Raw genomic sequence first — 15,162 nt, forward strand, 5'->3', positions numbered from 1 at the left:
AGGTGCATCTGTTTCAAATTTTCTGGTGATAATATAAAGTATCCAAAAGTTACAGTATTTTGTAACAAAACAGGCCTTTAATTTTATGTTACAATTTATTCTGTCTTTTTTTCTGCTAGAATTGGCCTAATAATTTCAGTTTGCCGGACGTTCGGTGCATCCCTAGATATAGCCTTATGTTAATACTACTGAAATATTAAAATCTGTATTTTGCCTTTATAATACACTGACAACCACTTTAAAAATACAGATGAAGGGATATATAGTTAAAAAATACCGGAAAGGTACATTAAATTTCTCCATATAGTAACATTTCTTCATTTAAAAACCTACTGTTAACCAGTTAAACATGTTTTTACTGTAGGATTTATTTATTTTTAATGTTAAGAATTAGGCTACTTTTTTATATATAATTTACTGTCATGCTGCACATTCCTGCTGTTAAAACCTCCGGAAATACATTGTTTTATTTTAAACAAATGTGTACATTTATTTTATGATTTTGCTCATATAATAACTGAGATATAAGATACACTTGTTTTATTGGGAAATTATTTGTGAATTAAATGAAGTTTGTTTTTAAGTTGATTTATTTTGTGTTTATTTTCTCTCTTTCGATATAGAATTAAACTGCAAAAGTTCAGATAGCAACAGACAAAATGTGCAAAATCCAGACATTCACTAGTTAACCTGTGATCAGCTGAGTATAATATAATATAAACACAGTTAAATCAGTCAGATCATAATCAATGTGAAGTTAAACTATCAGTAATCATGATCTCAGAGTTTCTTACCTGTAGATGCTGTGATTCAGGAGTGATTGTGTTTCTTCTTTTATCAGGACAGACTGATATCACGATCATTTCTCCTCTTCTGCTCCTCCCAGCTTTGCTTTTCCTGGACAGAAAACTCCCTTCTCCCTTAGTTCTTTATTGTTCTTTCTTTATTGCCCAGAGTCAACAGTGTGTGTGTGTGTGTGTGTGTGTGTGTGTATCATATCAGGACACAACTCTGTATAATGACATGGGTATGACACAGGTATTACAAGGAGAGGGTGACTTATGAGGACATAACCCATGTCCCCATTTTTCAAAACACTTATAAATCATACAGAATGAATTTTTTTGAGAAAGTAAAGAAAGTAAGGGTATTATTGAGGCATTATAATAAATACAAAATGCATTATAAAAACCCTTATAATGTGTTGTATAATCTCATAAATTATCATAGGAACAATGTTGCATCCACTTCAGTTATTATATTTCTCATCGTCCCATACACTGTAGCTTCATAGAAAGTGTTACCAAAGTTTTCTCAGTTCAGCAGCTCTTACACACACTCTATAGAGTTAATATTATAATATGACAACAAAATCAAAAATAATTTCAGAATCTGGCTTTATTCAAATATCAGTGTTCAGATATTTTCTGGAAATGTTAGATTAGTTGCATAATACTTGCATTTTAAGTAGAAAATGACTTATTTTCGTATTTAATCATGACATTAATGCAAAACAGTCATGTTGTTTATTCATCCGGAGGGATATGGTATGTCTGTTACCCAATATATTTTTAGCTTATCTCCTAATCCTTACCTGTGTTTATCTCCTGTGGCGGTGTGACATTTGAATTTCCCTTTTAATTTACATATTGTTACTTACATAATTTATATATTTGTTATTACTTGAGATTGTGTGTGTGTGTGTATGTACAATATGTACCGTATATGTGTGTGTGTGTGTGTGTGTGTGTGTATATATATATATACATTCACATATATACACTGTGTGTATATATAGGCCTGTAATCAAACTGTAACCCAAGTATAATATTATAGAAAAGTTTGTGGTGCACAGTTTGAGCTTGTTATCACAGTAACATTAGATTCAAATTCAATGCATCAAACATGCAAATATGAGACAATAATTGACCATGTCACATTCAAATACAGTATACTGTCAACATTTATGATCAGATCGTATTCCAGTGATTTGCATCTAATGTCTTTCCAGTAAGATGACGTCACACTGCAGACAGTGCTGTTCTTCACAAGTATTTTGTTTTGTTTTCCAGTAAAAATATCTAAACATTCTTAAATCGAGATACTTTTACTGGAGATTCAAATGATGTAAGATATTATATCTTATTAGTCTGAGAAATTGGACTAAATTAAGTGAATTCATGATTAAAACAACAACACTACAAATATTATCTTGTTTGTTCTTGTTTTCAATATAAACTCACTTAAAGAAATAGTTCCTCCCAAAATGAAAATGTATCAGGTTTGTAGAATGTAGCACTGCATCAGTGTCTCATCAATGGATGCTCTGCAGTGAATGGGTGCCGTCAGAATGAGAGTCTGATAAAAACATCACAATAATCCACAGTCCATCAGTGAACATCTGGAGAAGACAAAACCTGAAACACATCCAGCATTAAGATATACATCGAATCCATAATTATTAATTATAAACTTTCAGTTTAAACTTGAAAAGGAAAGTTTGTCAAGACCTTGTCTGAAAGTTTATAAAATCTTGAATTTTTATGTTATTTAATCAATCTGCTACTTCTTTTAGCAAAATTTAGTAAACATAAATGTAAAAATGTGGGAAACATGCCTTTGCCTTTCATTTTAAGGCTGTAAATCTGTCAGAATTTATAAACATTCTATGGCCTTTATTTAACCTTTTTATTTGTATTTCATTGTAATGTACCCCCTGGCTGTTTTGAAATCCTTGCACATAATTTCTCAGAAATACAGAACAAGTTTGTGTGCAAAAATAAAAAAAACATGATGAAACTGGCTAGACGGGTGTCTTGAGCTGTTGTTGTTATATGTATCACATTTTGGTTTCCTTGTTTCTGTGTTTGTTATTGATTTTCGGCAATTATGCGTGTAAAAGTGAAGCAAATAATAAACTGCATTAAAAATGAGGTGACTGACAGTTGAAGTTGGGTGTGACGGGAGGAGCTCTTATCAGTGACACACACACACACACACACACACATACACATCTGCTTAAACATTGCAACATTTACAGTTCGCATAATTTTTATGCAACGTTTGTTGTAGATATCAACTCTTTGGTAGATGATTCTGTATTAATATAGAAAAAAAAAGAATTTTAAAGCTCACAGTATATCAATTCGCCTCAGTTATTACAGGAAATGTAATATAAATATGACAGTTTGACATGCTTTCATAGTTTTCATGTTTTCACAGATGATTTCAGTCACTGTTGGGATCTTGCTGTGACTGATGCAGTCTAGGAACATCTTCATTAACACACAAAGGTAAATACATTTTCTTGTGCAAATATATAATATGTTATGAATGATCATTTTCATGAGAAACTCATAGATTCAAATAATAAATTCAGTGTTTGTTTGTCAATGTAGCAGAAGCGTGTTATTATCTACAGCTGTTGAGCTGGTTAACTGTTGATTTTTATTTAATTGTCGACTGGTTTAGTTGTGCTGAGGTGAGTATTTGTGTTTAGTTTGGTTCGACTATCTGATTTCTCAGACAGTACAGGTGAATATGGTAATAAAAACAGATTTCACCATTCTTTACCCAATCGATTAATCACAATAGATTAAGACAATCGTTTTTTTGTTAAGTTTTCCTGAAATTGTATGTTTAAATATGCAATATTTCATCTGTATGTCTCTTTGGATAAAAGCGTCTGCTAAATTAATAAATGTAATTGTAATGTAATATTTTAACTATATATAACTTTAAAAAAAAAGAGAAAAACAAAAAAGAATTACTAAAACTTTAAAATGAAAACAGAAAATAATATAAAAATAAAAAACAGTAAAAATAACAATAATATATGTAAAGCAAACAAAACAATTTGCTAAAATGAAAACTGGCAACTAAAAACTAATAAAAAAATATTATTAGCCATATATATTTCATGCAAACATTAAGATTGCAGTTCAAATGAAAACAGAAAATATAAAAATAAAAATGAATACACCTAATAATAATATCTCATGCTAGCTTAAAGATTTACTAAATATAAAATAATGTAGATTTTTATTTTTTTTATTTTTTTGAGAACGTTCAGAAATAACATATTTTTTAATTGAATAGGAACATTAGCATTCTTAGAGCATATTTCTGTCATCTGGGTTTGCATCTGCACTGAAATGTGTTTGATTGTGTTTAAATGACCCTAACAAGTGAGTGATATTTTACTTATTTCTGAAAGAAAATGAACCGGAGGTGTTAAAACACCCAATTCTGGATCAACCAATGGAATGAGTTTGTTTGATGCATTTAGAAGATGTTTTTATTCATTTAGAAGGCAGTTTATGTACAGTGTGTTTTGTTTTTCTCGTATTACAGAAGCTTCTGCTTGTTGTTGGAGCTCATCGGATCTTCATGTTGGCGTTCGGACATCTATTTGTAGGAGGCGTGGCTTTAAGAAAGTCTCCGTCATGGAATCAGCCAGTGCTGCTGCCAATCATCTTCTGGCCCCACCCACATCCCCTTCTAGTTTGAGCAGGATCTCACTGGCCAATGAGAGCCAGGGTTTTGAGGAAGAGGGCGGGGCTGTTGTCTCTTGTCCGTCATTACCTGACCACGCCCCTAATGGTGCCCTGCCCCTGGCTCCTCCCCTTCCTCCACCCCTGCCCATTGGAAACCCTGCGGAGAGGAAGAGGAGGGTAAAGAGTTTCTACTGGAAACCGATTCCTGAGGATCGTGTGAAGCATCAGGACGGGCCGAACCTGTGGAGCTTCGACCGGAGCAGCAGGGATCCGCTCCACATTGACATCAGGGCCATCGAGGAGCTGTTCGGACACGAGGACACGCCGCCAGCCTCCACGACCAGCACCACGACCAGCACCACGATCAGCACCACGATCGGACGAAGACGCGCTTCTGTGAAAGATCTCAGACCACAGGTGAGACACACGTGAGATCTGATCAACTGCTATTTATTTCCTTTTTTTTTCAGTTGAAAAAAATGTATGATTGAATTTTAAAAACAAATAAAAAAAATGTTAAAATAAAAACAAATTCAAAATATGAATAAAAACTATATAGAAATAAAAAAACTAAATAACAACATTACTAAAACATGAATTAATTAAAATTTAAATATTATATTATTCAAGATATTAATATAAAAAAATTGAATAAAAACCATATAGACTTATTTGAAATACAAAAGCTAATAAAAACAAACACAACGAAACTTTGATTTTTTTTAATTTAAAATATTAATAACTGCATAGACATTAAAAACTGAAAAAAATTGTCTAAAACTTTAATTAAAATTAAAATAGAAAAGCATGAAAATTAACTGATTAATTAATCAAAACTTTAACAAAAACTATGATAGTATATTAAAAAGTTTCATGATGTTAGTGATGAGATTTATATCATGACAAATAGAATTTATGTGTGTGTGTGTGTGTGTGTGTGTGTGTGTGTGTGTGTGTGTGTGTGTGTGTGTGTGTGTCTATAGATCACCATCCTGGGCTCCAAGAGAAGCTTGAATATCTCAATTTTTCTGAAACACTTCAAAAAGTAAGACATGTTTGTTTGTGTGTGTGTGTGTGTGTGTGTGTGTGTGTGTGTGTGTGTGTGTGTGTGTGTGTGTGTGTGTGTGCCGTGTGTGCCGTGTGTGCCGTGTGTGCGTGAGTGTTTGTATGTGTGTGTGTGTTTCATTCGTCTGCTCTCGATTCTCTGTATGTCCAGGTCCACTGAGAGTCTTCTGGATGATATTCTTCTTGGAAACACAGGCGTCTTCAGTGTGGAGTCTCTCAGAGAGCTACTGAAGCTCCTGCCGGAGGAGGACGAGGTAAAGACTCCACTCACTCCCCACTGAGCAGAGCACTGATTGATTGATTGATTGATTGATTGATTGATTGATTGATTGATTGATTGATGATTGACAGGTGAAGAATCTTCAGATGTTCAGTGGGAACCCTCAAGACCTGGCTCCGCCTGATGCCTTCATACACCAGCTCATCCGATTACCCAGGTACACTCTGATAGAAACGGACTGTCAGTAATCCGGTCTGGTCCAGATCTAATTTGAGCTGGTTCTCCTGCGTTTCTGCAGGTATGAGGTCCGTCTCGAGGCTCTGCTGTTAAAGGAAGAGTTTTTCCCCTCATACACCGTAATGAAACAGGACATGACCATCATCCTGAGCGCCATTAAAGGTGATCTGCTGATGTTTGTGTCGTGATTGCACCAGTCCAGTGCTGGATTCCCATAAAATCCATCATTACTTAGAGATTTCTGTGTGTAAACGCCTTTAGCATCACATTCATCCTCTGATGTATCTGTCTTTATAGAGCTGTTGAGCTGTGAGGAGCTTCACAATGTCCTTCATTTAGTGCTGCAGGCTGGAAACATCATGAATGCTGTTAGTCTGCTACTCTTAAACACTGACAAATACATGCATATACATACACATGATATATACATATAGCAGTGAAACTACTTTAAAGGGAAACCAGTAAACTATTAACCAAATTACATGCTACTCATAAAGCCCAGATCAAAGTACACTTATGGTAATGCATTTTTCAGATGTATTTCTCCTAAGTTACCTGTATTGCATTTAAGAAATACTTTAGATCAGTTCATGCATTGGTGTAAAAACACTGGGTACAGTTAAGAATAATAATAATAATAATAATAAACATCATTACTTCTGACACATTACAAAAAAAGAAACATGAGAAGATATGATTTTAACAAAGGCATTTAAAAAAAAAACATTTATGTTAATATGTTAATACTATAATGAGTACTTAAAATACATTTTTATTTCGATTTTAAACTTTTACTATACTATTTTTACTTAAAATTTAAACTATTTTTCTTAATTAATGACCCTAGCAACACCAAAATCATGGGTTTGAAATTCAAAATTCACATTGCAGTTTACATTTCTTTGAATTAAAGCATCAGCCAACTCAAAAATGTGCTGCAGGTCAGATTTGACCCCGAACAATATATAAAATCCAATTATAAATTTACAGTATTAAATATTTTTTTATGATCAGAGCAGTGTTATTTAACTGGCAGAAAAACAATGAAGATCTCACTGTTGGCACAGCATTAAACAGAGCCTTATCATCTGTCTGTCTGCAGCTCTGTCTCTATCAGTCTGTCTCTCTTTATCTGTCTGTCAGGGTGGCTCTGCTGGTAACGCCGTGGGCTTCAAACTCTCCTCTCTGCTTTTACTGGCTGACACTAAAGCCAACAAACCTGGAATCAACCTGCTGCACTTTGTCGCTCTGGTGAGTGTGTCAGTGAGCTGGTCTCTGTCAGTCTGAGCTGGTCTCTGTCAGTCTTAGCTGGTCTCTGTCAGTCTGAGCTGGTCTCTGTCAGTCTGAGCTGGTCTCTGTCAGTCTGAGCTGGTCTATATCAGTCTGAGCTGGTCTCTGTCAGTCTGAGCTGGTCTCTGTCAGTCTGAGCTGGTCTCTGTCAGTCTGAACTGGTCTCTGTCAGTTTGAGCTGGTCTCTATCAGTCTGAGCTGGACTCTATCTAAGCTGGTCTCTGTCAGTCTGAGCTGGTCTCTGTCAGTCTGAGCTGGTCTCTGCTAGTCTGAGTTGGTCTATCAGTCTTAGCTGGTCTCTGTCAGTCAGAGCTGGTCTCTGTCAGTTTGAGCTGGTCTCTATCAGTCTGAGCTGGACTCTATCTAAGCTGGTCTCTGTCAGTCTGAGCTGGTCTCTGTCAGTCTGAGCTGGTCTCTGCTAGTCTGAGTTGGTCTATCAGTCTTAGCTGGTCTCTGTCAGTCTGAGTTGGTCTCTGTCAGTCTTAGCTGGTCTCTATCAGTCTGAACTGGTCTCTGCTAGTCTGAGCTGGTCTCTGCTAGTCTGAGCTGGTCTCTGTCAGTCTGAACTGATCTCTAACAATCTGAGATGGTCTCTGTCAGTCTGAGCTGGTCTCTATTTGAGCTGGTCTCTATCAGTCTGAGCTGGTCTCTATCTGAGCTGGTCTCTATCAGTCTGAGCTGATCTATGTCAGTTTGAGCTGGTCTCTATCAGTCTGAGCTGGACTCTATCTAAGCTGGTCTCTGTCAGTCTGAGCTGGTCTCTGCTAGTCTGAGTTGGTCTATCAGTCTTAGCTGGTCTCTGTCAGTCTGAGTTGGTCTCTGTCAGTCTTAGCTGGTCTCTATCAGTCTGAACTGGTCTCTGCTAGTCTGAGCTGGTCTCTGCTAGTCTGAGCTGGTCTCTGTCAGTCTGAACTGATCTCTAACAATCTGAGATGGTCTCTGTCAGTCTGAGCTGGTCTCTATTTGAGCTGGTCTCTATCAGTCTGAGCTGGTCTCTGTCAGTCTGAGCTGGTCTCTGTCAGTCTGAGCTGGTCTCTATTTGAGCTGGTCTCTATCAGTCTGAGCTGATCTATGTCAGTCTGAGCTGGTCTCTATCAGTCTGAGCTGGTCTCTATCTGAGCTGGTCTCTATCAGTCTGAGCTGATCTATGTCAGTTTGAGCTGGTCTCTATCAGTCTGAGCTGGACTCTATCTAAGCTGGTCTCTGTCAGTCTGAGCTGGTCTCTGTCAGTCTGAGCTGGTCTCTGCTAGTCTGAGTTGGTCTATCAGTCTTAGCTGGTCTCTGTCAGTCAGAGCTGGTCTCTGTCAGTCTGAGCTGGTCTCTATCAGTCTGAGTTGGTCTCTGTCAGTCTTAGCTGGTCTCTATCAGTCTGATCTGGTCTCTGCTAGTCTGAGCTGGTCTCTGCTAGTCTGAGCTGGTCTTAGTCAGTCTGAGCTGGTCTCCGTCAATCTGAGCTGGTCTCTGTCAGTCTGAGCTGGTCTCTATTTGAGCTGGTCTCTATCAGTCTGAGCTGGTCTCTATTTGAGCTGGTCTCTATCAGTCTGAGCTGGTCTCTATCTGAGCTGGTCTCTATCAGTCTGAGCTGATCTATGTCAGTTTGAGCTGGTCTCTATCAGTCTGAGCTGGACTCTATCTAAGCTGGTCTCTGTCAGTCTGAGCTGGTCTCTGTCAGTCTGAGCTGGTCTCTGCTAGTCTGAGTTGGTCTATCAGTCTGAGCTGGTCTCTGCTAGTCTTAGCTGGTCTCTTTCAGTCTGAGCTGGTCTCTATCAGTTTGAGCTGGTCTCTGTCAGTCTGAGCTTGTCTCTGCTAGCAGTCTGAGCTGGTCTATATCAGTCTGAGCTGGTCTCTGCTAGTCTGAGCTGGTCTCTGCTAGCAGTCTGAGCAGGTCTCTATCTGTCTGAGCTGGTCTCTATCTGTCTGAGCTGGTTTCTGCTAGTCTGAGCTGGTCTCTGTCAGTCTGAGATGATCTCTAACAATCTGAGATGGACTCTATCAATCTGAGATGGTCTCTGTCAATCTGAGCTGGTCTCTGTCAGTCTGAGCTGGTCTCTATCAGTCTGAGCTGGTCTCTGTCAGTCTGTCAGTCTGAGCTGGTCTCTGTCAGTCTGAGCTGGTCTCTATCAGTCTGAACTGGTCTCTATTTGAGCTGGTCTCTATCAGTCTGAGCTGATCTATGTCAGTCTGAGCTGGTCTCTGTCAGTCTGAGTTGGTCTCTGTCAGTCTTAGCTGGTCTCTGTCAGTCTGAGCTGGTCTCTGTCAGTCTGAGTTGATCTCTGTCAGTCTGAGTTGGTCTCTGACAGTCTGAGTTGATCTCTGTCAGTCTGAGTTGGTCTCTGACAGTCTTAGCTGGTCTCTATCAGTCTGAGCTGGCCTCTGCTAGTCTGAGCTGGTCTCTGTCAGTCTGAGCTGATCTATGTCAGTCTGAGCTGGTCTCTATCTGAGCTGGTCTCTATCAGTCTGAGCTGATCAATGTCAGTTTGAGCTGGTCTCTATCAGTCTGAGCTGGACTCTATCTAAGCTGGTCTCTGTCAGTCTGAGCTGGTCTCTGCTAGTCTGAGCTGGTCTCTGCTAGTCTGAGTTGGTCTATCAGTCAGAGCTGGTCTCTGCTAGCCTTAGCTAGTCTCTTTCAGTCTGAGCTGATCTCTATCAGTTTGAGCTGGTCTCTGTCAGTCTGAGCTGGTCTCTGCTAGCAGTCTGAGCTGGTCTATATCAGTCTGAGCTGGTCTCTGCTAGTCTGAGCTGGTCTCTGCTAGCAGTCTGAGCTGGTCTCTATCTGTCTGAGCTGGTTTCTGCTAGTCTGACATTTTTATCACATGACCCACGAGTAAACACTGAGCTGGTCTCTGCTAGTCTGAGTTGGTCTCTGCTAGTCTGAGTTGGTCTATCAGTCAGAGCTGGTCTCTGCTAGCCTTAGCTAGTCTCTTTCATTCTGAGCTGATCTCTATCAGTTTGAGCTGGTCTCTGTCAGTCTGAGCTTGTCTCTGCTAGTCTTAGCTGGTCTCTTTCAGTCTGAGCTGGTCTCTATCAGTTTGAGCTGGTCTCTGTCAGTCTGAGCTTGTCTCTGCTAGCAGTCTGAGCTGGTCTATATCAGTCTGAGCTGGTTTCTGCTAGTCTGAGCTGGTCTCTGCTAGCAGTCTGAGCTGGTCTCTATCTGTCTGAGCTGGTCTCTATCAGTCTGAGCTGGTCTCTATCAGTCTGAGCTGGTTTCTGTCAGTCTGAGCTGGTCTCTGTCAGTCTGAGCTGGTCTCTATCAGTCTGAGCTGGCCTCTGCTAGTCTGAGCTGGTTTCTGTCAGTCTGAGCTGGTGTCTATCAGTCTGAGCTGGTCTCTGTCAGTCTGAGCTATTCTCTATCAGTCTGAGCTGGCCTCTGCTAGTCTGAGCTGGTCTCTGTCAGTCTGAGCTGGTCTTTTATCAGTCTGAGCTGGTCTCAATCAGTCTGAGCTGGTCTCTGCTAGTCTGAGCTGGTCTCTGTCAGTCTGAGCAGGTCTCTGTCAGTCTGAGCTGGTCTCTATCAGTCTGAGCTGGTCTCTGCTAGTCTGAGCTGGTTTCTGTCAGTCTGAGCTGGTCTCTGTCAGTCTGAGCTGGTCTCTATCAGTCTGAGCTGGCCTCTGCTAGTCTGAGCTGGTCTCTGTCAGTCTGAGCTGGTCTTTTATCAGTCTGAACTGGTCTCAATCAGTCTGAGCTCGTCTCTGCTAGTCTGAGCTGGTCTCTGTCAGTCTGAGCTGGTCTCTGTCAGTCTGAGCTGGTCTCTATCAGTCTGAGCTGGTCTCTGCTTGTCTGAGCTGGTTTCTGTCAGTCTGAGCTGGTCTCTCTCAGTCTGAGCTGGTCTCTGTCAGTCTGAGCTGGTCTCTATCAGTCTGAGCTGGTCTCTATTTGTCTGAGGTGTTCTATAATGTGGTAGAAATATTACCTAAATGTTCATAATTCACACTTGTCAGAAAGCATCTGAATGCAGTAAACCACATATCAGACACGTGTGTCCATCTATCTGATTTCAGGAAGCTCAGAAGAAAGATCTGCTCATGTTTCCGGATAAACTTCAGCATGTTCAGCAAGCAGCGCGGTGAGAAAACTATCATTTCACTGATGAAACACTGATGGAGCAGTTATACAAAAATACAGCCGTGTCCCAATCATGGTTCAGTTTAAATCTAGTGTTTCAGTGAAGGTTCTGTTCAAGGGGGCAAGGTTAGGAGAAAATATCATTGCCTGATATTAAAATAACGGCGTCTACTCTACAAACCTGTGTGTGTGTGTGTGTGTGTGTATGTGTGTGTGTGTGTAGAGTGTGTGTTGACAGCATTCATGAGGAGTTTGACGCTCTGACCAGAAGAGTTCATCAGTTACAGCAGAACATCCACACAGATGATGAGCTCCTGCTGCAGCTGCAGTCCTTCCTACAGGTGACCTCTGACCTGGGGCCTGTCTGATTTAACAACACAACTTTTCATGTATGTTCTTAAGTTACAGTCATGTTTGAATGTGTGTTTCAGAGCGCTGCTAGAGCTCTGGAGGATTTGAGGATCAGTATTGATGAGGTTCAGAGGGAAGGAGATGCTCTGATTGATTTCTTCTGTGAGGACAGAGATTTGTTCAAACTGGACGAGTGCTTACGAATTTTCCAGAATTTCTGCTCCAAATTCAAGAAAGCAGTTCAGGTAAATAAAAAATAAATAAAAAAATGCAATTTATTTTTTCCTTGCCATGCATGGCAGCTATAGATTTTCATGTTTAAACTCTCAGTTTAGACTAATTTACTAATCTATACTGTACTACTATACAAATTCATGTTTTTATTGATTTATTATTTAATATTTTTTTTTATCAATTAGCTATCATTTTCATATTTAAATGCCCAATTTAAATAAATAAAAACATAACTTGGGAAAAAAAGCATAAACATTTAATTACATTTTTTATATATTGTTTACTTGTTTATATTTTCATGTTCAAAGCCTGTTAAATTAATTTAAACTATATACCATACCGATTTAAAATATCAAAATATTGGGGGAAAAAGCATTATAGAACAAAAGTTTTTTTCACTTACTATAGCAATGCACTGTATTATTTATTTATGTATTTATTTTTATATAATTGTATAATTTATTTTTATATAATTTTATTTATATTTTCTATTTTTTTTCGCTTATTTACAGAAAGTCGTTCAGTTAATCAGCTGGACTTTTTTTATCTCTTCACAGGAGAACATGGAGCGAGGAATGTGGGAGGAGTCTAGGCGCAAGCGTCTGAAGGAGTCAGAAGACAAGCAGCACTCGTGGGCGGGGCTTGAGGGTGTGGGCGGAGTCTTCGGTTTGCAGTCCAATAGTAAAGTAGATGTGGTGGCGGCCTTAAAGAGGAAGGGGCTTATGAAACAGCTTGAGACAAGCCCTGAAAGTTTGTATTGCTCACCACAACAAAACAATGTGACCCTTGACCCCTGTGGAACGGAAACACTCGTACTTCTTCCAATACACTCGCTGTCCATCACAAATGTGACAGAGGAGATTCAAATTAAGTCTCTTTCCATACAGGAATCCCAGAACAACGACCTTCAAACACAAAGTCAGGAAACACTGGGAAATAAAGAAGTAACTCAAAACATGACCTTTCACCCTTCACAAATAAGTTTAGTGGAAGAACCAGAGCTCATTTATGACAAATCAGAGGAAAAAACTAAAGATAATGTCTGGCCTACAACAGAGTCACTCCAAACAAGCGCTGGAGTGAAACAAACAATCAGCAAACGAACCTTCGGCCCTAAAAACAGAGCATCTCTTTCTGTGAAATCGCCTTCATCTTCCACTAAAGCAACCTCATCATCATCATCATCATCATCTCCTAAATGTGTGAGCTCCTCTGAAACCGCGAGTGTGAGGAAGCTCGTTCCCCTCCGGCAGCCCAGTAGTTCTGTGAGGATTCAGGAGCGACCCGGTGGAAGCGTCCTCAACGTCGCAAAGAAGACGCCAGCGGTTCGACCGGAGGAGAAGATGTGTCGTGCTACACTCCGAGCCCTCGACCGTCCCAGTCCTCAAACCTCTGCATGCAATTCAACACTCAAACCACCAAGCTTCACTCGCAACACTGTGGCGTCAACAACACGACACAGCACCACTCCTGGAAACCGGTCTAAACTTCCTCCACTGACCCACGCGGCTTCACTCAGGCTCTCTCAGGTCCTCAAGCCGAAGCAGACGCCTGCAGAAAGTGTTCGCCCATCGCCCCCTGCTGGACGTCTGAGGAAGAGCAGCACCGCCACCTCTCAAAGATCAGTGTTTACTCCTGGGTCACGAGATAAAAATGTCAAACCCACCTGGAGGTAGAGAGACAGTTATTCCAGCACTGTCTCTCCTGCTCACCAAGGCTGCATTTATTTGATCAGAAATGTAGTAAAAACAGTGAAATATTATTAGAATGTAAAACAGCTGAATATCTGTTCAAGTGTCATTTATTCCTTTGATGTGAAGCTTTATTTTCAGCATCATTACTCCAGTCTTCAGTGTCACATGATCTTTAGAAATCACTTGGTGTAAGTGTCTTGGACATTTAATTGATAAATAATTTTTTCAAGATATATTAGTTTTTGACTGATAATCCAAAAACATCATGCAGGCATATTAGTCAGCTAAAAATGCAAAAGTTAGCCTATATTCAGTGGTTCTCAAATATTTTCACAGATCAGTAGTAGTCAGCTGTGCACTATATACCACTACGTGATCATTTACATATAAATACATGTTAGCAGTTCATATTTGTGAAGGAATATTTATGGAATTAAACATGTATTAATAATTTTTATTGTAAAAATTTATAGTAATCTTTTAGATTTTTCTGATAAACCTGTTAATTCAGAATTTTACATGCAGAAACATGGGTAATGTGCTGTTTGATTTAATATTTTAACATTTTATTTTTTTACATATAAAAATAAATACAATAATAACAGAACCAAAACAATACAACAAAATACAAAACAAATTGAATGTATACATGTCCAAAAAGAAGCACGAAAAAGCTAAATATTAAAATTAAGCTTAATATATTATGGCAGTAGTATAATGGATATTAAGTATTATTAAAGACCTCTGAGCCATCTCCACCAAAATATAGAAATCATGATTTTAGCTTCTTTAATATGCAGCAATAAATATGTTTTTTCACAGTTTAAATATATATATATATATATATATATATATATATATATATATATATATATAAAAATCATCAGCAAAAATGACACTGGCGATATAAAGTGAAGATTTGGTGTGATGTCTGGAGAGTAAAATGACTGAATTAAATTCTGATATTAAATATAGTCTATTTTATAATTTTAGTGTATAATATTTTACTTATTTCAATTTCATATAACTTTCAGATCTGTAATAAATGTGTTTGGATTTGTAAAAATGTATAATGTTTTTGCCCTTCCTATGCTCAGCATGGATGGGCTGAAAATAAATTAACAGACTTATTGAAATATGTCTGCACTTCATTTGGCCGCCTGCAGTACTCCCCAAAGCATCAGGTGGCGCTGCTGAGTCAGGCTCTTGTTTTTGCTCCAAGGACATTAATGTAAATTTGATGGGATGTCCTGACAACTTCATTTTGAAACTTGGTGCTTATATATATACATGCATTAAAACTGCATCCGACCTGTTTTCCGACAGCAGCACTAATTAAAATCCGCACCCGAAATCAAATCGGTTAAGCAAATCACATTAGACACACTTTTTTAGAATTTTATTGCCAGGTCATACAGAAGTTATTTATGGAAAACTCTTTTTTAAAAGATATTTGTTTTTTAAACATTTTATCTTAATTTTGATCAATGTTTTATCAATCAATTGCCCGTAT

General features: G+C 38.6%; 2 protein-coding genes across 4 annotated transcripts in view; one reads left to right on the top strand and one right to left on the bottom strand.

Annotated features, from left to right (window-relative positions):
• LOC127944178 (C-type mannose receptor 2-like) overlaps positions 1-1,108 on the bottom strand; it is a 44,051-nt gene extending 42,943 nt beyond the window's left edge. For all 3 annotated transcript variants that reach the window (XR_008150292.1, XM_052540006.1, XM_052540005.1), the window contains exon 1: positions 795-1,108. The gene's annotated coding sequence lies outside the window, so the exon portion shown is untranslated. The remainder of the gene's footprint in view (positions 1-794) is intronic.
• A 1,874-nt stretch (positions 1,109-2,982) lies between these two features.
• LOC127944982 (FH2 domain-containing protein 1) lies at positions 2,983-14,485 on the top strand. Its single transcript, XM_052541440.1, has 12 exons — positions 2,983-3,293; positions 4,354-4,913; positions 5,480-5,541; positions 5,713-5,815; positions 5,913-5,998; positions 6,080-6,180; positions 6,316-6,386; positions 7,162-7,269; positions 11,307-11,371; positions 11,594-11,711; positions 11,802-11,966; positions 12,513-14,485. The coding sequence occupies exons 2-12, from the start codon at positions 4,446-4,448 to the stop codon at positions 13,629-13,631; spliced, it is 2,466 nt and encodes an 821-aa protein (XP_052397400.1). The 5' UTR covers positions 2,983-3,293; positions 4,354-4,445; the 3' UTR covers positions 13,632-14,485.
• Positions 14,486-15,162: the final 677 nt, after the last annotated feature.

The sequence above is a fragment of the Carassius gibelio genome, chromosome A23, assembly GCF_023724105.1.
Source record: "Carassius gibelio isolate Cgi1373 ecotype wild population from Czech Republic chromosome A23, carGib1.2-hapl.c, whole genome shotgun sequence".
In the NCBI taxonomy this organism is placed as follows: domain Eukaryota; kingdom Metazoa; phylum Chordata; class Actinopteri; order Cypriniformes; family Cyprinidae; genus Carassius; species Carassius gibelio.

Bases quoted from the DNA above. Each gene is read 5' to 3' on its own strand.
- LOC127944982 (XM_052541440.1), top strand. From the start codon at position 4,446: ATGGAATCAGCCAGTGCTGCTGCCAATCATCTTCTGGCCCCACCCACA. The intron at 11,372-11,593 runs GTGAGAAAACTA...GTGTGTGTGTAG, and splicing joins CATGTTCAGCAAGCAGCGCG to AGTGTGTGTTGACAGCATTC. The intron at 11,967-12,512 runs GTAAATAAAAAA...ATCTCTTCACAG, and splicing joins AATTCAAGAAAGCAGTTCAG to GAGAACATGGAGCGAGGAAT.